This window comes from Scleropages formosus, chromosome 9, assembly GCF_900964775.1.
Source record: "Scleropages formosus chromosome 9, fSclFor1.1, whole genome shotgun sequence".
Lineage (NCBI taxonomy): Eukaryota > Metazoa > Chordata > Actinopteri > Osteoglossiformes > Osteoglossidae > Scleropages > Scleropages formosus.
The window spans coordinates 22,272,811-22,296,387 of record NC_041814.1 but is presented as its reverse complement, the minus strand read 5'-3'; the positions used below and the strand labels follow the sequence as shown (position 1 = coordinate 22,296,387).

At 42.9% G+C, this 23,577-nt stretch overlaps 1 protein-coding gene across 1 annotated transcript; it reads left to right on the top strand.

Moving 5' to 3' along the window:
* Positions 1 to 4,965: 4,965 nt before the first annotated feature.
* Positions 4,966 to 23,364, top strand: ankrd33ba (ankyrin repeat domain 33ba). The gene is made up of 4 exons (XM_018753813.2): positions 4,966 to 5,406; positions 18,876 to 19,005; positions 19,508 to 19,648; positions 20,700 to 23,364. The coding sequence occupies exons 1-4, from the start codon at positions 4,966 to 4,968 to the stop codon at positions 21,548 to 21,550; spliced, it is 1,563 nt and encodes a 520-aa protein (XP_018609329.2). The 3' UTR covers positions 21,551 to 23,364.
* Positions 23,365 to 23,577: the final 213 nt, after the last annotated feature.

The window sequence follows — 23,577 nt, the reverse complement described above, 5'->3', positions numbered from 1 at the left end:
GAGTTCCTTTTTCCATTATACAGAGAAATTTATCAGATTCATCCCATTGATGGAAAAATTGTGAACGTTTCTGGCAGATGGGCACTTGTACATTACCCAGCAATGTTGTGCTCAGCAGAAGTCATGTCGTGTCACCTTATAGACACACGTAAGGTTAAACAACCCTTTGCATTCTGTTGTACTACAACGGTGAAAGACTTTATGCAGGCCTTGTTCCGGACAGCCTTCTTATTTCCATAGCCGTTGCATAAGATCATCCATTCGTCCATCCGTTATGAGTAACCTATTAAGCAGTGCATGGCTCAGAGGTTATCCTGGAAGCACAGGGCAAGAGCCAGGGTACATCCTGGACAGGGAACCAGTCCATCACAGAGCAATCACATCCTACAGGCAATCTGGAGTTAGCAGTTCACTTGAAACAGATGTGTTTTGGACTGTGGGAGGAAACCAGAGCACCTGAAGGAAACCCATGATAACACAGAACATGCAAACTCCGTACTGAGCTGGAGTCAAACTCAGATTCAGACTAGTATAAAATATACTACCTATTTCATACTGTAATGTTTAAAACTGGTAAAGCAAATTAAATGTCAGGTTTGCTCAGCGTCAACCTTTTAAAGTTAGACATTGCAACACTCTCCCTCACACTTATCGTTTGTGTGGCTCCACATTTGAACCCAATTAGCAGTGTGCAAATGCAATGTGACCTAATCCCTCTCTCTGCTCTCGTGCCAGATTTTTCCCTGCTGTGAAGCCTGTTTCTGCTAGAGGCCCTCTTAACTGTCTTCTCCTGCACCGCTACACGGATGAATGATTGCATCTACGTGTCTGATGTCCATCTTTTAAGTTTCGTTGCGCTGACACAGCAATTTCGCAGGACACCGATGATGTGTGTTCATAGCGGCTCTTTCACTTTTGCTCGTCGAGCCTCGGTCGGGATTACAAAAGCCATTTCAAAGAGCCAAGGCAGCATTAGGATGCACCGCTTTCATAACCTACCTGATGGGGTTTATATCAGGAGGTAGTGCAGCGATCTGTCCTCGAACCACCCGTTCGTGACATGAGCCCGCTGAATGTGTCTTTATTCACCCGTTCTAGCAGGAAAGGAAATTTCTGCATCGGAACGTGGAGGCAAACTTAACATATGGGTTCATCTGGGTCTGCCTTCTGATGCCATCTGCACACGAATCTTCCTCAGAAATAAGCTCTGTCGTTTCCAATTGCCTCCTACTGTTGGGAGCCAGTTATCTGGGACGTGGAGGTGCCCAGGCTGTTGCTGCATTACCTGTGCATGCATTCATTTGTTTAAAACATGGAGGTGGATATTATACTCCTCCACTGCTCAGAAGGCTGATTTTTGGCTCCTGCAGAACAAATGTACAAACAGGAGTTGCCAGGTGTTTTATGATGCCTGCACAGCAACCGAGTCATGGCATCTGGACGGGTTTTGTTAAATCAAGGAACTCAAGACCCATAATCAACTCAGTGAACTATACATAGTGTTACAGTTCTACTAAACACACATTGCATAACAGATTTTGTAACGATCGCGTCCATGCGTTTCCAGGTTTCTCTTCTCCATCTACGCCTTGTCATACGTGTCGTGAGCAAGTATGTTTCCCGGATCTTTCTAGTGTACGACGGAAATGTAAACAAGATGAGATTTGAAAATGTAAACACGTTCACTGTCCTTCACAATGGAGAAGGTTCTTGTTAACTTGGGACGGCTCTTGGTTGGAGAAGCATCGTGATTGGCGTTGAGCTGCGGGAGACACGGACTGATCTGCTGGTGACGGGCCGGCGGCATGTCGACGAAGACCTGCACGGCTAAGTCTTTAGTCATTGTTGGGAGCTTGTGAAGCTGAGACACGTGGAAACCTGGTAGGGGTCAGAGAACCCTTCAGTCACACAGCTTGACCGCTGCAGGGCTCAGGGGGCAGCTTTGCTCGATGACTGACAAGCTGTGATCCGTTCCTGTCCTCCTAAGGCGAAAGTGATACAATATAGTTTTCGCTTTTCTGACCGCAGCTGCGATTGCACGAAGGGCTTGTTCCCTGCGTGTCGGTGGGGAGTCATTTCACGTCGGGTGTCTGTCCCCGCAGTTCATTCCAGTCCCACACTGGCTGAACATGTGGGACGTAAACACATGAGGTCATGGATGCTCATCTCAGTATGTAATTAGACAGAAGGGCTGCATACCTAATGTGGATCTGATTAAGTGTAATTATGTGCTTGGTGTCATACACAGGGCAGTCAGTGTGACTACAGGACATTTTTAAAAATGCTTTGAATTGTGCTGTGTGTTTTGACTGCTTGAGGAGAAAAATTAGAAAATAACCTTCTTAACACTACAAGTAATTTCTGCGAGATCCGATTATCCATCTGCTAATACAACTGAGGCTTCAGGCGGAGCCAATGACAGATTAAGGTCAAATATGTTTAACCAGAGGAGAACCTTCCTGTGTGCCATGAAAATAAAATGCATTTGCTAACGTTTTCATTTTTTGAAAAAAATTATTTAAGTCATTTAAATGACTTACACCCTGAAAATAGTGAGATTCTAGTGACATTAAGGAGCAACTATAAATGTATTCATTTTGAAGTTATTAACAGGACAGTTCAGCCACAACACTCAAAGAAATCAGGACACAAAGAAGCATGAGCGCTGAAATTAGATATTACAGGATCAAAAACATAGATTGTCTCCATAAATCTTATTTAATCAGGTATTATGGTAACTTTCGTGTTTAAATAGCCATAGCCATAAAATTCATAGTACAGTCATGACTGAAAGTAAAAACTGTAATGGAAATTTCTGCAAAATCTGTTTTTGAACAATTTGCTGTATAAGGGGCAACAATAAAAATTTTGTTAGGAAAACCATGACCTATCTTTTACATTTCAGTATTGTAAGACTTTCTGAGATTAGAACTGTGCTGAAAAGAATCTATTTGGAGACTGATATGTAATTTTACAATATTTACAGCATGTCTAGACAGCTTACTTACATGGTAATTTCACACTTATTTTTACACAGTACATGTAATAAGGAAAATTAAGCAGATCCATCCATCTATCCATTTTCCCGAGTGCTTGTCCCCAACTAGGATCGCGGTAGAAATACCACCCTACAACCCACAGTGAAAAAAGAGACAAGGGCAGGTTGAGGATATGTTATTTGGTGAAATTTACTGATCTTAATCTTTCATTTTGTACTGTTAAATTACTTTTTTTTTTTTTTTTTAAACTACCCTGACCTTTCAACCACACTTGGTCTTGCAGGGTTTTTTCACTGCATATGTCTGTCTCATAGTTCCCAGTGTAGGAAACCTTTGCAATCAATACCTTGGAAAAATGAATAAAATAAAATAAAATAAATAAAAGCATGCCAGGTGGCGTGCATTAAACATTGTAAATAGATCCACACATCTATAAACGTTTTTATAACTTTACAATGTAAAGCACAAGACTATGTGGAGAATGATTCTGTGCATTAATTATGCACATAATATCCTGCCCTCATTAGCCTTCCTACTAAAATATATATGAATGCACGTTACGTGCAGGGAACTTTACAATGAATTAGCCCTTTTGTGGAAGATTTACACACAACAGGGTTTTTTTTTTTTTTTTTTTTTGCCACAGAACTTCTTTGGTATACAGCTGTCAGGTGTTTTTACTCAAAACAGAGTAAGTGAAGTGATTCATTAACCTAAGTACATGACTTGCCAGCAGTGGAGAGTCTGCGAGAAATGTTACATTTAGGGGCGGACAGTTCTCAGATGAAATGCCTTAAAAGTCAAATACCTTGAGCCAGCATATTAACTTAAGTAGAGCTTTCCTGCTTTTGATAGTACTTTGTTTTTTTTTTAATTTTGCAAAAAGGGAGCCGTTACTCATTGTGGTAAGGGGATTCCCCTGGAGGGTGACTCACTTAATATTTGTTGTTTGATATAAACTCCGGATTTTCCGAGCACACCCGAGAACGAGTAATTCTAATAACGAAACTTGGGCTAAACTATAACGAAGGGCTATGTGCACGTAAAGGCAGCTCCTCCGTATCTGAACGAGGAGGTGCAGCAACAGTAGTAGGAGACTTTCCGTCGCCATCGCCGCCGTCACGCCGAATTCATGGTGAGCGGATCTCGGCTCCGTTCGCCTGGACTGGCGCGCGCCGCGACTCGCGCCGCCACGGCACGTCTCGCGCGCGCGTCCTCGTGTGAAACAAAACGGTACGGAACGAGTCCTGATGTCGCGCTTCCAAGCAGCGGTTTAATCTGCTCACTGGAGGGGAGGGAGGAGCAGGAGCAGGAGGAGGCAGCGGGACACTAATCCGATTATGGAGCCACAGTTTCTGCCATCGCCTCTTTCTCTCCTCGGTGGCCTTGCTGAATGCAGCACTTTTTTTTTTTTTTTTTTTTTTCTTTTTTGGAAACACCGTTTTGCACTCCGCCGTGCTTCAGAAACACTGACACACAGAGGGTTTCTTCCGGCTCAACTCGGGATTTTTCTCTTCTTCAGGGCTGAGAGGAGCGCCTTCTCTTTCGCTTTGCGCGCTCGCGGGACTTTTTGAACCCCTGGCTGGAGTTTACTTTTTTTTTTTTTTTTTTCCCTACTAAAACTTAATGGCAACTTATAGGAAAAGGTTTCAGTGCGTCTGAGGGGTAACACTGACTGACCTTGCTAAACTTGAACCGCCCTGGAAACCTGTGCTTAACTTAAGGTGTCTTTAAGTAACGATTTATCTTTGTATAACGTTTACTAACTAGCATGACATTGGTTATGGAATTTTATTTAGGGAATACCCGCGTCTCTTCGGAGTTCCTCGGGATTTTCAGCTCTGTGTCTTGGGGAGCGTCAGTGTGTCCCGAGCGCGAGGGGATGCTTGCCGCGCACGTGGACGCGGGGCTGTGAGGGTTCGGCGCGCGCTCGCGGCAGAGAGTAGGGTAAGGGGGGGGGAGCTCCATGGTGCTCGTCACGGAGGCCCGCCGTGGGCCGGGCTGCTCGCCCCTCAAACTCAAGCAAATGGCGCAAACGAAGGCGGGGGACGCGCAGGTGTACCCCGCCCGACTCTCCCGCGCCTCCGAGCTGCCGCCGGAGGACGAGGAGGAGGACGACGACGATGAGTACTTGGGCTCGTGCGAATCCGAAGGGGAGGACGACTATGTGGAGTACGACGACTTCTCCGACCTGCCCGACACCCGGAGCATCGCCTCGGACGACTCGTTCTACCCGCCGGAGGACGAGTCGGAGTTCGCGGACGGCGAGAGTTCGTCCCCCGCCGAGAGCCCGGCGCCCATCTCCCTGTTCCAGGCGTGCAGCAGCAACAACGCCCTCTTCGTCAAACTCATGATAAGACAGGGAGTGACTGAAGAAGACGTCCGGGAGACGGATAAGAACAGCAGGGTAAGGACTGTTGGGCCGGACCGACACCGTGGCCACGTTCTTACGTTGTAAAATTTACCCACCGAAGTACAGTACCGTAGCCTAGGACGGGCGCGCTGACTGAGGAGTGCGCATGCGCAGTGCCACTCGAGCGCCTTTCATTAAATCACTGACGGATTAGTGAACTATTTTAGAGCTTATGCTTGCGCGCAGTAAAAGCCGTTTAGGATTCGTAACAGGGTGTTTGTTTTATTTTTTAAGGGACCTCTTTTTGGGTCACGTTTTTGTCTGTACAAAGTGTAGGACTTGAGTGTATGGTGTTTATTCTTCTGTCTCGCTGAACTGCTGATTTATATGCGATAACATAAGGCTTAAGCGCGCGAGTTCGCAGCTGAGGCATTGCGTGTCGCCACCCTAGTATCTTATCTTGTAATTTAACATTTTCACCTCTTTAGTTCTCCGTAATACGTATTCAGCTAAAAGTGACCAAGACTTTTGTGGCGCAAATTTGGGACTAAAAGTAAAAGTTCAGTTTTTTGAATTTGTGTAAAACGGCAAACTTCGGGGAAAATAACCAAGCATCGTTTAGCTCAGATGTACTGAAGAAGCGGTTCACATAAGTATTACGAAAATTAAGAAAATGTAGACGTTTTATATATTTTCCGAATGATATCTGTTTCTCGTACAGTTAGGGTCTCCATGCTACCGTGTACGCTGCGGTGACGTCACACACTACCTGATTTGCAACACCCTCCCTTGTCAATAATTGAAAGATTCTTGGAAAAAATAACGCAAATAAACATATTTATGTAACGAAAACTTTGTGGTCTATTGAATGTCATAGAGCACACAAGTACTGTGAGTTTTTGCTGTACGGTTTTAAAGCTGTATATAGAATTATGCCGCTCAGTATACTTAGTCTTACGCTTGCATTCTTATGTGATGACACGTTGCCTGAACTGTCACGTGACTGCTATATCCCACTCTCACATCAGTGTGTACAAGTTTAGAAAAGTGTGCCACATGTCCCAACAGTTTGAGATGAATGAACCAAGAGTACCCACAGCAAGACACCTATCATTTAAGAGACGTGTAAATTGCTATTTCACAGCTCAGCTCAACAGGCATAGAAGTTAGAGATGCTTACTGACCCCTAAGTAGCTATTATAGTATTATCAATATCAGCATGTTGCCGGGAAGAATTACTTCTGTGGCAGTAAAAATGTGCTGTATATTCACCTGTTTTTTTTTTTTTTTACAGGCATTTAGAACTTATGTTTCTTTGCTAGAAGTTGGAAAAGGAACCTGAAAAGCAATAGAAACTTATTTGTATTAGTTTCACTGGGTTATACTGATGTGTATTTATATTCCATTGGTTTCTGGTAGCAGTGTTATATTTTCTCTCAGAGCTTTCCCACATTATTCTAATGGTCATCTACTGAGCAATTTTGCAATTTTGTTTGGTCTTGCAAATATTATAGTGGCTTGTTTCTCACCCATGTGTCATTGGTGTCTCACACCTGTATTACGTTATAACAGGTGTAAAATTTTGCCAGATATGTGTAATGCTAACCATCACATCACAAACTTACATTTTAATGGAAAGTGGGCTCATTTATGCAAGGTCTTAGAAACCAATGTGCACTGCAGTAACGGTTCTTCTGGAAGTGCTGGTTTTGCTGCTATATTTCCTAACATGTTTACTACCACAGTATTGTGAGTAGTTTGCATGGCATGGATTTTATTAAATTTTTTTTATGCAAGAATAGTGCATTAGCTTTTATAATTGCATGGTTTTGTACCCTACTGGATTTATTGAAACTGTCAGTACTACACATAGTAATTAACTCTAAACATTTTACATTCTAGTTAGTTTACCAGATTCATTCTGCTTATTTATGGAAAAATACAACAACCCTCTGCCATACCTCTGTTTTTTCACTTGATGTGAAACAGTAGCTAACATAAATGCTGAAAGGGGATTTAAACATGCATCAAATCGATTCAGTGCCATAAACCCTGCAAACCATGTCCTTTCCCAAGCAAAACTGTTTTCACGAGTTTTTTGTTTAAAAAATTATTGATATCTTACTTGGGAAAATGTTTCATGGATTTTCCCACTGAAATGGCAGGATTTTATAACTTGCTGTAATAGATAAGAAATACAGCTGTGTTGCCTTTCAGCCTCTGATTCTACTGTTTTTTGGAATGATTTACATTTCCATTTATTCATTTTGCAGACACTTTTCTCTAAAGTGGGCAGGGCATGGTGGTGCAGTGGGTTTGGCCGGGCCTTGCTCTCTGGTGGATCTGGGGTTTGAGTCCTGCTTGAGGTGCCTTGCAATGGACTGGCATCCTGTCCTGGGTGCATCCCCTCTCCCTCCAGCCTTGCGCCCTGTGTTGCTGGGCTAGGCTCTGCCTTGCTGCAACCCTGCTCGAGACAAGTGGTTTGAATATGTGTGTGTTTTCTTCAAAACAGTGTATGTCTCATAGAAAATTGTAATGAGTGCATTACATCAACAGATGGAGAGATTTGGATGCTGACATGTGCTACACCACATGATAAACCATAGCAACTCTTAATTATTTCTCACGCACACATACACACATGCGCACACTTGCTGAAACCACTTGTCCTAAGCAGGGTTGTGGTGAGACAGAGCTTAACCCAGCAACACAGGGCACAAGGCTGGAGGGGGAGGGGACACACTCAGAGCAGGATGTCTGTCCATTGTAAGGCGCCCCAAGCAGGACTCAAACCCCCAACCCATCAGAGAGCAGGCCCTGGTCAAACCCCCTGCGCCACTGCACTGCCCTCTTAATTATTTAACATTAATAATTAGAAATAATGCTGTTCTGAAAAATGTGGATGTATATGTTAAAAAAAAAAAAAAAAAAATTACATAATATAATTAACTTAAATATTTTAATAATCAGTTCTAGTATTTACAGATGAAATATTGTTAAAGCATATTCTGTACGCAGGTCTTTTTCCTAAGATTTTGCTCCATCTTTTCTGGAGGTAGGGGAATAGCCAGTTCCTGTGTTTGTGTTCAGCTCTCTGGACACATGGTGTGGGACTTTAGGATCTTTACTGCAGTGTTTTTTTTTTTTTTTTTATAGCTTCAACATTAAGGCCTTGTCAGAATATCTGTGCTTGTTTTCAAGTCCTGGAAACTGTAACAGAATAAATGGCATTAAGTGCACATTTGAGGTACAGTCTAATATCACTGCTTAACCTGCTGAGCTTTCATATAATCACTTATAAAGATCAGATGTATCACTGACCTTCCTTCTTGTAACAGCTTTTGATTTCTTTTTTAATTGTTTTGCATCAATGCTTTGATTTTATGTTTTATCATATCTGGTGGTGTTCAGTATCATGTGTAACCTACCAGCTTTTTGAGATAAAGCTCTGTGTGGAGTTTGTATTCCTGTGTTCCCATAGTTTATTATTTAGGTTCTGTGGTGTCCTTCCAGGATGCAGAGACCTGCTCTTCAGTTGAATGTTTTCCCAGGAATTGCCCTTGGTGCCCTGTGTGAATGTGTGAGCCAATGTCGCTATGTAGGGGGCTGCTGATAGCATGGTGGTTAGAGCAGCTGCTATTGGACCTAAAGGTTGTAGGTTCAAATCTTGCCTAGTGCTGTATTACCTGTGAGCAAGGTATTTACCCTGAATTGCTGCAGTAAAAAAAAAAAAAGTCCTAGTTGTATGAATAAGTTATTAGCGTTGTCAGTTGTTTTGGAGAAAAGCAGCAGCTAAATGAGTAAATGTAAATGTCTGACTTCTCTGCAGTGTATTGCTGCTCTGTCTTGGGTGTATCCTCTCTTACACCCTATGATTTCTGTGACTGGATTCAGAAAACTGCACCCAGGTTACATAACTGTTTACTCAAAACAGATGGATGGATAAATGTTAAATCGTGCAAGGAATAATGAGTAATGATGCAAAAAAAGCCCTGAATCCCTTTGCGTTGCTTGATATAGGATTCAATCTCTAATCCCTGTGTGATTGAAAGCACTTTAAGATGCTGCTGTACATTCTCAGACTAATTAGTCTAATTGTAGAACCTTATATTTCAAAAGATGTATATTTGTATGTTAATGGATGACTAAGTTTTTTATCCATAGATCCTGTCTCTCTTGCCCTTCATTTCTTCAGTCCACAGATGCTTGCAGTTAAGTGGTAATTCTGTATTTTGGTTTTTGAATGTGAAGTTATGGAGTATAACTAACCACCAATAGACCTTTTCTCCTCTTTTGCAAGAATTTGAAAAAAATGATGCACAAACTGCATAAATTGACCAAAGTTGTATGAAACTGTCATATCAATGCTATTTAACAAGGATATAAAGGGAAAATGAGGTCATAGTTAGGGTTAGACTTAAGCACGTAGAAAGTGTTACTCGGCTTCCTCTGTAAAATTATGTGCTCACATGGACATGGCCATATGGGTTTTATTATATAGTTTCATAGCAACTGCAGTAAAGCATGCCAAGTTTTACTCGCAGTGGGGAGAAAAGCTGTCGTCATCTACACAATAACATAAATTCGTGGGTGATGATGTTTCTGAAAGTTGGAATTCACAAACAGTGTTCACAGATCATGAGATTTTGGGAGGAGTGCTCTCTTCGTATGCTGTGTGTAGCCTGTAGAATATGAACCCTTGTTATCACAGGGCAGATCTGTCAACAGTATCCCACTGACCTGGTTTATGAGTGACATGCTTCGCAAATGGACTCGTCTGGTCCTGCAGAAATGAGGCCAGAGCGGCCCTCTCCCATTCTGTTGGCTGGCATCTGGACAAGCATATGATTCCTGAAGTTGTCATCTTCGGTCATCTTCAGCTGCATGAAAGACACTTATTTATTAAAATGTAGCCCATTTACAGCAAATAAGAGTTTATGTCTGAAGTCTGTGGAATATAGTTTTTTTTTTTTTTTTTTTTTTATATACTGTACACGAATGTTTTCATTCCTTGCTAGCTTGGTCAATTTGCTGAACTGGAGCAAAGTTATTTCTTGCTGCACATGATAACTCAGAAGCAGCAACAAGCCTGTATAGTTTAGGGTCCAGGAGTTGCAGATTTAAAAAAAAAAAAAAAAAAAATTAATTTAATAGAATTGGTAGCCTACAGATGCCCTATTTACATTAACATGAGTATGTGCGTGTGTCTGAGTCTGTAAAGGCAGCACTAGGCGATGAGAAACGGTAAACATGGCCTTGTGACTGTGAATTTACTAATATGCGACCAACAAAACTGTGGAAACAAAATAAACCAAGGGTTCCCTGCAGAAAACGATGAACTTAAATAGCGAGAAGCAAAGAACGCGCTCAGAAAAGCCGAGCCATCGTGGGAAAAGCTATTCAGGTCACAGACTTGGCCGCTTTTTGCTTTTTGCGGCATTTTCCAGCCACGGCCGATGTGCCTTCTTGCCCCTGGTCCTCAGTACTCAATTGACTGTTAGCTGGGGCTAGACGTTGTTCACTGGGGCACTGCTGTACCCCATCAGGCATCACTAGGCGTCCCTGGGTGTCACTGAGGGCCCTGGACATCAGTGGGGTTCACTGGTATAACTGGTCAACATCCCCAGGCATCAGATGGACGTTGCCATCGGTATGCTATTGGTATCATATGAAGTGGACCAGTCTAAACAAATTCTGCTCACTTCTCCTAATTATTTATATACTTTTAGCTGAAATTGATTTTGGTTTTGTTTCCCTTTTGATGTTTTTGATTAACATTCATCTAAAACAACATAAAATACCCGAAAGGCCAAAAAGGGGAAAACATCTGCTGAACAAATTGTATTGCCAAGAAGGTGCTGTGCACTGCATTTGTACGCATGTTGGTTTTCTACATAATTTCCTGTCCTGAGATTTGTGTTAATGTTTTTATTTATTTTTTTTATTTATTGCATTTGGCTGACTCCTTCATCCAAGGTCTTTTGCAGTGTTAGGTTTGTGCACTAAGCTTCTTACAGTGATTTACTCATTTATACAGCTGGCTAATTTTTCGTATATGAATTCAGGGTAAGTACCTTAATCTAGGGTAATACAGCAGGAGGTGTTTGGGACCTTCCAACTGCAAGACAGTGACTCTCACCACCATTCTACCTGTTTTTTTTTTTTTTTTTTTTTTTTTAAAACTGTCCCCTTAGGAGCACACTTGTGTTGATTATTGTCTTTCCTATTATCCTTTATTAATCCTTATTGTATTTACTATTATACCTTTGATGTGAAGTGTCCTTTAAGTTACTTTTGTCAGTTGTTTTTATTCTGCATTGCTCAGCTTAACAAGATCAGACAATGTTAGCAGCTCAAGGTTTTAGCCTTTCTATGTCAAGACAAGAATATGTTACAGATTAACCTGACCACTTGACCGATGCTCAATTTTTAAACATTACTTCAGAGTATCTGGCCTTACATTATTTATTAACCTTCATCCCATGGTTCAGATGAAATTGACCGTTTACATTTTCACCTCATTTGTGTCCGTTTACAGCTATGTGAGTGTATGAGCTTCTGCTGACCACAGAACTTCCATAATTTCCAAGAAGCAAAGGGCAGCTGGAACGCACTTGGGTCTGCATTCCTTTCTAAACTGCGAATCGCATGAAATAAATTCTGGTTGGTATCCAGTAGGTCACAGACACCTGGCCAGTTAGTGATGGACACTTAGATAGCAGCCAGCTCAGAGACTCCGGCCAGTTTAAACCCTCAGGCTTTGGAAAGGTGCCCGTTTTCTGTTATTGGAAACTAGAAGGTCTCCTATAAATGTTAAATCATGCATCATCCAGCAATATTTTAAAGGGCACCTTGAATCCATTTGTGATATCCAAAACAAAGCTTTCACATAAAATTGTGGTCGGTTTGCAGAAGTTATCCTGAAAACATTGAGATATTTTCATGTTTTTACTTTTGAAAGTATGTTATTTAGTTTCGAAGAAGCACTCTTATCATACTGAAACGGTAGAAGCAACAATTAGCTGAAACCCGAGGCAAACGCTAAGTAGCACCGTGCAGCGCTTTCACGCGTTCCAGGTTTGGCGCTTGTTGCTTTCCTCTGGCGGCAAACGCTGAATGAAGAGGGGCGCTCAGACAGGAACCTGAAAGCACCCCTCTTCCCCCCCCAGTCGCAGTGCCAGGGAGTAGAAGGGACGTCTGAGGTTATATTTAGCCAGTGGCCCGAAGCAGTGTGTCAGTGTGACAGGAAAGCGGTCGGTGTCGCACACCGCAGGGTGTTGAATGGGGCTGACGCCAGGCTGAATAATGGCTCTAAAAGGCGTGCAGGGAAAAGGTGGACTGTTATCAGACCCCACCGAGAAGATGACTTTCACTGTGGGGTTTCTGGGCCTCGCTTAGCTTTTTTTTTTGTTTTAAGGATTAAGGGATTTGTGATATGCTGCTTAAGCCTAAATATTTCCAAGCATGATATGTAAGCGGAGTGTTTGGTGATAGGCATGTTCTTAGGAGAAATGTTAATTGAGGCCCTGTTGAAATGTCATTATTCAAATGTTAATTCTGTCTTTTGTGTCCTCGAGGTGCGAAGCCAACGCCTATCGCGTGACTGCTGCGTTTCAGGGAACTTCCCGCTAATGTCGAAGGGCAGCTGCTTCCAGTGGGTCTTGCCATGTGTTGGTAAACTGGAAAGAACTGGGCAGCGTAAAGGCGATCCGATGTACGCTGCTGGGATTTGGGCTTTAGAGCACACTGACACACTAATGGGTTGCCCAAATGCATTAGCTCTTGAAAGCGTATTATAGATCAGGAGTGCATGTCTCACTTAGTTCAGGGGTCATTCCTTTAAAATGTCTTCTGAGAATGGATTTTGAGTCCAGTTATTCACATTCACTCAAGGCCACAAACTACATATTCAGATCCCCTGAAAAAAGTTCTGAAACATGTCAGTTTTTTACAGAAATAATGTGTTGATATTTAAGACCGTGTGGGTCGGCACACTCTGGGATAGCACAGATTTGTTACTGTGACTGCTTTGAACTGGGTTCCAATCTGTCCTCCTGTTGTAGTACTTACTCTTAAGCGAGGTACTTGTCCAAATCTGCTCTAGTAAAAATTACCCAGCTGAATGAACAGGTAAATAATTGTAAGTAGATTAAGTGCACATTGCTTAGAAAAAAGCTGACAGGTAAATGAATGTAAACATTTGTTTTTGACTCCAATTTTATGCATTCACTACTTACATATTAAGTTTTTACTTGTGGTGTTTGAGCAGGTCAACTTTTCTCTAAAGGAGTCACGGGTGCTGTGTTTATTGAATATTTATAGTTTTGTCTGCTGTCCTCTGTTAAATTCCTTTTGCAGTTGTTCTATTTAAAATACACTGTATAAAAAAAAATTGACCACCACATGAGACGAGACTGAAAAAAGTATGCATTTCAATTAACATCTTTGGGTTTATCTTTAATTAAAATGCTGGTGCTGTTGGTACAGTTGAAAGAATAAAGTGAATGAAGCTTGTCATGCTGTTATGACTCATACCTTCTTAAATTATCACATTCTCTTGCTTTCTTTAAACTATGAACCCTTTGAAAGAATTACACCAGCTTGCTAGAAAAATTTGCATATTAAATAAACACATTTATTTGTAATATATGCAATGTTTTTCTACGAGTGGAAAAATCTTTTTTTTTTTTTTTTTGGTCATCCCACTGGAATCTATGAACCAGATATATAGTTAAAGTTTAATAGAAATCTGATCTCTGTAGTTCTATAGCTTTGTAAAGCACATCTCCAAAAATAAGTTTTTCTTTCTTCACTTTGATCCATGTGCTGTAGCTGTTGCGCAGTGTGGTTAAAGTTCAGCTGGGACTCAAATCCCATCATCCCACCAGTGTTGAAGAGGCCTCACTGTGCCCTCATACCCAGCTTTAGTCCTAACCCGAGCCCGAACCCCGTACTCTGCCGACACCAAGTGAAGGATGTGTAAAATGATATTTTACTCTGGTATTAAGGAATGGGATATAGACTTGGGCTGAAATCACTACCATCCACTCTGCCATGAACTACTTGTACTGTGTTGATAATTCAGCCACATTTTCCCTACTATTTATATTTTGTATGTTTTTTTTTTGTATTTTTGTTCTGAACAAATTTGATCCAGATAAGGTGTTTTTGAGAGGAAGTAGTAGATACATACATATGAAATGAAAGATACATGGGACTGAAGACCTTGGGAGGCAGGGGACAGAGAAAACGCTATATTCTTGACATTGTTGGTAATCTGTGATATTTTGAACAGTTCATGCTATGCTTTGTGAAATATTTGAACTTGGATAAATAATTGCTATGGAACAACAGAAGAGGTTTACACACTTTTTTGCTATGTGTGTTTCTTGAGATAGCAACTCTTGTCAAAGCTCTGTATACTGCATATTCTATGTAGGTTTGAGTCCCACGTCCAGCTGTAGTACCCTTGAGCAAAGTACTTACCCTAAAATTGCTCCAGTAAAAATTACCAGATGTATGTCTGGGTAAACAGTTGTAAGTAGCTTAACATTGTAAGCGACTTTGGAGAAAAGCATCAGCTAAATGAATCAAGGTAAATGTGCTGAAGCGGTGATGTTTGGTAGAATGTCTGTCTGTGCCGAGGTGGTGTGGGTGACAATGTTGATTTTTCTTCAGCGTGTCAACAAGGTAATCCTGTACATATACCGGAACGGCTTGGCGCTATTTGGTCAGCTGTGTGTGTCAGTTTCTCTTGTTCTGTCTTGTTGAAGACTGGGTTCAGTTGCAAACTGAACAAACGCTGTTGATTTCGCAGAGATGAAGACAAACTGTCAGAATTTGTTCGGCAGTCAAGCTAATTTTAAACCGCCATTTAATGCAAATCCATATGGGAACTGTTGCAAAATAATTCAATATATTTTGCCAGTTATATAGTTGTAACTGGCCTTTACATCTCCTGGGCTGTGGGTTCAAATATCCGGCTCGATCTGTGTGGAGTTTGCATGTTCTCCTTGTGTCTTCCTGGCTTCCTTCTACAGTTCAGATGTGTATTTCAGGTCAATTGGTGACTAAGTTTCCTGTACTTTGTGTAGGTGTATCAGAATAAGTATGTGTGGTTGCAGTGCGATGGACTGGTGTCCTGTCCGGAACATGCCGTCTTGTACCCTGTGCTTTCCGGGAAGTCTCTAGACCATCGCGACCCTGCAGTGGAGAAGCAGTTACCGATAATTTGCATATGCGTTTACGTTTATTCATTTAGCACACACTTTTATCCAGCGCGACTTAAAAGTCAAAGAGAACGAAGGTGCTTTTCACCAACCGATGGAGAGGGTTATTGGAGAGGCGGCATCAGTTTGTCTGATGGCACCGTTTAAACCTTACATTAAACAGGAAGCTACATATGTAATGATAACAATAGCATTACATGAGGAAGCATATAGAATTGACAAGAAATACAAAGGTGACTGACAATTTAATGTGAGTTTCTGGAGTAGATGGAAGATCTGGAGAAAAGTGAGTTTGAAAGAGTTGAGTTTTGAGATTCTTCATGAATGTTGAGAGAAATGTTGAGAACAGCTCTAAGTGAGAGGGGGAGGTTATCTCACCCCAGTGAAGCCAGAACCGAAAACCTTTGTGCCTTTGATTTTGGATCCTTCATTCCTGGGACCACCAAGTGGGCAGAGGTGGAGGAGCCAGTCTGGTTCGGGTGTTTCGAGTGATCAGGTCTTGTAGATATCTGCGAGAAAATCCACTGATGGTTTTATAAGCCATAACCAGAATCTTGAATTTGTTGCTGGCATAGTGTGGTGTGAGACAATGGCAGATCCTGCAGATGTCATGAAGGACATATCTGAAGGACTGGGTTATTATGCTGACAGAAGCAGAGATGCGAGTTGAACGTTATTCGCAGACTGTGATGTGAACTGAGTGAGTGGTCTTAATTTGATTAGTTTCCCACAGGTAGGCACATCAACTGCGAGGCGAAGGTTCTCCGTTTTGGAGAGGATGAGCTGTAGATGGTGATCAGTCGTGCAAGTAGAGACGACCAAGAGGCAGGCAGTGATACTTGAGGATATGAACGTAGCTTTAGGGGGGAAAGAGAAGAAAAGCTGCATATCGTGAGAGGCAATGATAGCAACGTGGGAGATGTACACTTGCTCTTCGGATCTGAAGGACAAAATCTACACCAGATCATTTCATGTTGTCCAGCTATCGTGACATGTCCCAGTTTCCAAGAATCGCTGAAGGGTTCTCTCTGTTTTTGTTCACAAGAGAACCAAAATGAGAATCAACTGACCACCTCTTTCTATAGAATTCAGTTATCTGCTTAGAGGAGAACATTCCCTCTTTTCAACTTGGATGTTGGTTTCCAGATTTTCAGAACATCCTTCAGTTGTTCACACTTCCAACACATGTACACAAAAAATGTTTTAAAGAGCTTGGAGAACGCAAAACAATTAGAGTGGCAGTGTGAGCGTGGGTTCGACGAGGGCCCTCTTACTACCGCAGCGGCTGTCTTCTAGTGGGCGCCGGGGAGATGCAGCGGTTCCATCCCAGGCGAAGACACATGTGGGGGGTCCTGGGGTGTAAATCGGGGTGCCGCAGGAGTGGGAAGAATCACCGGACTCGCAAAATTGGATGATTACTCTGCTGTCCAAGTAGCTGAGGCCTGCCGGAGCAAGAGGATCCCAGCGCTATTTCTTTACTATAGTAAAACTTTGCACACATTGCAGAGTTCGGTTTACTCACCTGGCTTCTTTACTATAGTTGAACTTTGTACACAGACTGCAGCTTAGCAAAATCTCACTTAATTTGAGGTTTTCTACACTTTTCAAGTTCAGGGAAGTTCATTTTCACTGCTTTTTGTACAACTGAATTTCTCTTTGTGTTTAACGTGATCTTTTCATGTCCCATTTGTTATTCTGATGACACATAATCACAGTTTTTGTGTAAAAATGGCCATTTTTGGGCATCTTCCAGTGTGACAAAAAGTGATAAAAGTATATAATGAAGTAACAGCAGGAAAGACATCAGGAAACAAAATTATTTACAATCTGCTCCTCTGTGGTCTCGTGTCACTAATGATAGGGAAAATTTATTTTTTTTTTTCTTTCTTTCCTTCAAATTAAGAGAAATAATGATAACTTGCAGTCTTATATGTTCAATGATTATGCACATACCTGGACAATCTGAACATTTTGCATTCAGGTTTACACACCTTCCCCATTAATTTTGAATGTTTTATTGTTGGGAGGGTTTACCACCCTGTACATTTTTTATTTGGTAAGATTTACACTTTATACGTGCCTAAAGTTATAATCGTCCTCATAATGTGAGAAACTTTGCGTTTGTGTGTCATTCGTGGCATTGAACATTGAATAATGGCTGCATGACAGCAACTATGACCGGTTGCTTTTGTCTGTGTTTGCAGGTATAAATAATGTGTTTCAGGAATGTGATTAAAAAATATTACAAGGGAACTAGTGCATTTTGATAAATGCTACTGCTGTGCAGTCTGCACATAAAGTAATTAATATTTCACTAGACACTGTATAGGATTTATGACATTTACAGGCACAGAGAGTGACAAATTCGGTCCAGTTTAAATAACTGCATAGAAGTGCCAGCACAGCTTTTGGCATGGTATTTTTTGTTATAATATATCAGACATCAGGTACAGTGGTGTCACAGCAAGCTCCCTAAATCAAAATCGTTGACACTGCTGCTCAAGGTCAGCTAAAAATTGAGCTTTAATTATTCTTTCTTTTTTTTTTTTTACTGACAGCTGGAACTATCGATAGTTGAAGCCAAGACTGTAAAAGGGACTGGTGCTACTGTAGTAACTCACTGTGGTACCTGTCTGTACAGTAGACTACAGCTGCTGGAACAGGGCAGCACATAGAGTAGGGTTTAGAGCTGCTTCCTCTAGACTTGGAGGCTGTATGCTTGAATCCCACCTCTTGATGTAGATATGTAGAGTAAGATATTTACCCTGAATAGCTCCAGTTAAAATGACTCAGCTGTGTAAATGTTTGGGTCAATGGCTGAGGGCTTCGGAGAAGAGTGTCGGCTGAATGAATAAATATAATGTTCCCAGAGTGTGGTTTCATTGTGACTTCAGTGTCAAAAGGTTGGTGATTCCTCATGTAGTGAAATAGCTACTTGTTACAGCTTTTGGTCGCATGAAGAAGCACGGTGATAATTAGGTTTTTTAATACTAGCCTATGAGTATAGTATGTATTTGTAATGGTTTATAAAACGCTAAGCAGCTCTTTCAGTTTATATTACAATTGGCCAGATTTTATAGTTGGCTGTGTTCATATAAAATATTAAAAAATTGGGATTACACTTTACATCCTTGAAACAGTGTAATAAATGTAACAGTGTTAAGAGTAGAAAATATTGCTGTATTTTTTCCCGAAACTTGCCATCCTTGTACTGGGGAAGTGCTGACTGTATAATTACTCGCACCGTGGTCTGGGGGGTTTACTTACTGTGTTGTTCCCCCATTTGCCATGCAGACCGGACTTATGGTCGCTTGCTATCAGGGTTACGTGGACATCGTCACTGCCCTGGCACAGTGTGCCTACATCGACATCAACTGGCAGGACAACGAGGGAAATACGGCGCTCATCACGGCCGCTCAGGCAGGTGAGAGTTCGGCCCCAGAAGCTCTCTTCACATCATGTCAGTTTAAATGTGAAAAATAGAGGTACACTTTGAAAAGTACTTCAGTTGTCGATTACTTGAATGACTCCAGTAATCGAAGACTGAAGTACTTTTCAAAGTGTAACTATTTTTCACATTTCACAGCAAAATGTAAAGTGATCTACAAAAGCAAGACTTTTTCTCACAGCCTGCAAATTAAGTGTTATATAACCTTTAATAGGCACCACCTTGAACCATTTACCTACTGCGGAGTCCCCACCCCCACCCCTCACGCTGCCTGCCAATTACCTCACTTAAGCTACAGGCAACTTGTAAAAACGATAAAACCGATGAGCCTCATGTCTGTCGTTGATTTTTCTCAGTAAAAATGTGGCATAAGCAGACTCATTGATTTATTCAGAAACAAAACTGAAATGCCAGTTTATTTCTACATTTTTACTGCAGTTCTGAACATAGTAATAATATGGTCTACCTGCAACTACAGGACATATCACAATCACCAACTACCTGCTCAACTACTACCCCGGCCTCGACCTGGAGCGCCGCAACTGCCACGGGTTCACAGCCCTCATGAAAGCGGCCATGCAAGGCAGGACGGACTGCGTGCGGGCCCTCATGCTCGCAGGTCAGTGTCGAGAAGTCTCAAAAATACCACGGTACTGCTCAGTGCGTGAGAGGGTGTACAGAAGTACACACCAGCAGAGATTTACTGTGGTTCGGTTTCCCCAGAGAGCTGAGGGTGATGACTGACATCTTGACAATTGAAAACACACACACACACACACACACACACACACACACACACACACACTGTCAGCAGCCACTTGTCCCAAGCAGAGTCGCAGCGAACCGGAGCCTAACCCAGCAACACAGAGCGCAGGGCTGGAGGGGGAGGGGACACACCTCGGATGGGATGCCAGTCCATCGCAAGTCACCCCAAGCAGGACTCGAAACCGACTCACCCGAGAGCAGGCCCTGGCCAAAGCCGCTGCACCATTCCCCCCCATTGAAAACGGTCAATGTTAAAGAATTTAATCAAACAAAAATGACTAGTGCTGCTCAATGTTTAATAAAAAACAATTTACATTTACATCTGTGTTACGTCTGCTAAATGAATAAACCTAAACAACAGTTTTTAAGTAACAACAAAGCAGGTAAAGCTGGTGACTCGCAGCTCCTTCCCTGTGGGTTCCAGTCCAGCTCAGTCTGTGTGGGGTTTGCATGTTGTCCCTGTATTAGTGTTTCCTCCAGGTGCTCGTTTCCTCCCACAGTTCAAAGACTTGTGTTTAAGGTGAATTGTTGATTCAAAATTGCCCTTTGTGTGTGTGTGTGTGTGTGGCTACCTAATGATGGACTAGAATCCCTGCCAGAGTATACCCCCTCCCCGAGCCTTGCACCCAGTGATTCTGGGATAGGTTCCGGTTCACCAGGACCCTGCTCAGGCTAAGCAGGTATTGGATGGATGGCTTTTCCTTAATGTTCCCAATGTATATTCTAGTCAGGGCAACATCCTGCAGCAGCTGAAGGCTTACAGGTGACATTGGAGTCATGGAAATATCACCTGACCCATGGATGGATGGATGGATGGATAGATAGATATCAATTTAATAAGTGTCTGAGTCAGTAGATGAGCTGTGTTGTTTACCTGGCACCACCTTGCTGTGTACCTGCTTCAGGAGCGGACTTGGCAGCCCGTGACTATGGCCGGAAGCTCACGCCACAGGAGTGGGCTCTGTTCACGGGTCGCTACGAGACAGTGAAGGTGATGGCGCGGCTCTTGGCACAGCCCATGCCGGTGCAGTTCTGCGAGTCCTACCGGGCTGAGTGGCCGCTGCTGCCCCACCTGGTGGCCAAGGCCAGGGAGCCCAGGGGCTGCCTGCGCAAGCTGTCCGAGACGGTGCGCAGAGCGCTTACTTTCGGCGGTGCTGGTGAGCCGCAGCCGGACGGTGTCCTGGACCACATGGTGCGCATGACCACTGGAATGGGCAGCCCGTTTGTGGCCACGGCCTGCCGTACCGTGTGCCCGGGCAGCCCGCCGCGCGTGGGGAAGCGCCGTTATGCCGTGCAGGAGATCCTCAAGAAACAGAGGACAGAACAGCTCAAAGGTCTGGGTCCCGAGCACCTCGCCAATCACAAGAGGCTCTTCCAGAACTCCAAGATCATGCTGGTGCCCAAGAAAAAAGACCGCCGGGCGAGCCTGCAGCCCCAAAGCCCCAAGGCGCCAGCAGGGGATGCTGCCGCAGTGGCACTCAGGCGCACCAGCCTCATGCCCCTGCACATGGTGAGAAGGCGCAGCGTGCGCCCAGGGTTCGTCGTACCCAAGGTCAGGGTGACCAAGGCCCCGGCACCCACCTACGAGCCCGAGAAGGTGGGACGGAAAGGTGGCAACGGTGACAGTCACTTCCTGCAGATCCCCAAGTGGAGGTACAAGGAGCTGAAGGAGGAGCGGAGGAAGGCCGAGGAGGAGGAAAGGAAAAGGATGGAGGCCGTCTCCCAAAAGCTGTTCACCATGGCCAAGAAGAAGTGAGGCTCCTCGCGGCCTTTTGCTGCACACACCTCACCTCTCGCTGCTGAGCTGAGCCATGTACTTTCTAAAGCTTTTATACTTGAAAAGTTTTAATATTTATTTTCATATTTATTGCTTGGGAAAATGTTGCGTTTTATAATGTTTAATAGATTGAATTATGCAACCAGGTAACCATTGAACAGGTTTACACAAATGAACAGGCTAGAAATTTCACAGGTTTATTATGTCCTCACATATTTTAACTGCACACTCATGAGGTCTAAATGACATATTTCCTGGCCTATGAGAAACCTTCAAAAAGCAAAATTGCTCTCGCAAAGTTTAACCATGTGAAAATTCCGATCCTCAGAGCCAATCCTCTCTGGAAATGTATGAATGCTACAAAAAGAGCTGAGACAATCATAGGATGGTAGAAAACAGTCATTTTCTGTAGCAGGAAAAGGCAGAGAAAACACCCCATAATCACTAAGAAAAAGCATTTCCTATTAGGTTTTATGTGCAGTGAACTCACTGTGTTTCTAATGTTTTCGGAACAAGTGCATAAAGATACATTAAATATGCAGAACATCTTCCGCTAGCAAAATGTTAACATTTCTGTGTAGTATATGTATTCCTTTTTATTATTCTTTAATACACATTTAAATAATATGCTTCTAAATGATGAGGGCTGGACAGTTTACACTTTGCTAGACATTTTCGTCACAACAATGTGCAAGCAGCATGTCTCCATCTTAACAACACATTGGTTACTGCTGATTAGTCAATGGGCTCTTACAGTGCGGTAGAGTACAGTACAGGATATGCAGGATGAGCACTGACTTCAACTCAGCAGGGTTGAGCTCCACCTCCCCTATAGCAATGATCTTGTTTATACCACCTTTTTTTATATTTATTAGGAAATCGTATGTCCAGTATCTGTGCGGGATAAGGGGTTCGCTGTGGAAATGTGCTAAGCTCTCGGCCTGTTTTTTTGTACCAACAATCAGAATCTGTAGTGATTTATCAGCGCTGAAAAGCCAAAGTGGGACAGTGTTCCAGGTGTCGAGCTTTTTCACTTCAGGTTTCTATCTAAAGAGCTGTAATTTACTACTTCTCGAAAGATGTGGTCCCCACTATGGCGTTTTTAATGCTGACGACACACTGCTCTGTTGCCGTTGTTTCTGTCCCTCATACTGCAATACGTCACCTTTCCAGGGTAACTGCTGATGGATTTCTCTTGCTCATTATATTTTTACACTAGGCTTCTCACTTCGTCACATCGCGAGAGAAATATTTTTGCATTTAGAAAATCAACCTTTTCAGGGTTGTTGGTACTGAATGTGTGTCCAGAGGGACAATGTTTGAGATTAAAAAAGGAGCTCCTGCTCGTATTGAATACACTATCTCAGGAATGTGCTGCCAGCCACTTGGATGCTCTAACAAACACTAGAGAAGAGCCGTGTCTGTGGGGAGCAGACTGTTCAAAATTGGGTAGCTCTTTCTGGTCCAGGGGCCAATGGAAGCATCCGCCTGCCCTTGCCAAGGTCCCCGTGAACCTCTTTCCTCTTTTAACCTGTTTGGGGTTGTTGGGTCACGTCCTCTCCTCTGCTGGTTTTCCCGTGGCCGTGTTGGACAGGACAACCCCTACGCTGTGCTCAGTCGCACTCGTGTGAAGACGGGGCCACTGGGTAGCGCTCTAATGCAACCGGCTAGAACCTGTTTACACCCCTTGTTTGTCAGGACTGTCCTAGAAAACATCAACAAGCGGTAGATGGAGAATGTAATGCAGAGTTATCATGGTTTCGTTGTCAATAAAGACTGGTTTACACTGTGAAGTTGTCCTCCTTTGTCCACAGTGTGTCCTTTGCCAGTTGGTCAGCAATTCAAATGGTGAAATGAACAAGAGTGTAGCTGAGGGACCCTGTCAGGTAATAACCAATCCAATTAATGTCTCATAATTAGAAATACCGGTAAAGTGATTGTCTCTGCTCGTTCCGACCTTCATGGTCCATGAGCCGCAGGGGGGCATCTTCAACGTGGCTCTCAGA

Bases quoted from the DNA above. Each gene is read 5' to 3' on its own strand.
- ankrd33ba (XM_018753813.2), top strand. From the start codon at position 4,966: ATGGTGCTCGTCACGGAGGCCCGCCGTGGGCCGGGCTGCTCGCCCCTC. The intron at 5,407-18,875 runs GTAAGGACTGTT...TTTGCCATGCAG, and splicing joins AGACGGATAAGAACAGCAGG to ACCGGACTTATGGTCGCTTG. The intron at 19,006-19,507 runs GTGAGAGTTCGG...CTGCAACTACAG, and splicing joins CATCACGGCCGCTCAGGCAG to GACATATCACAATCACCAAC.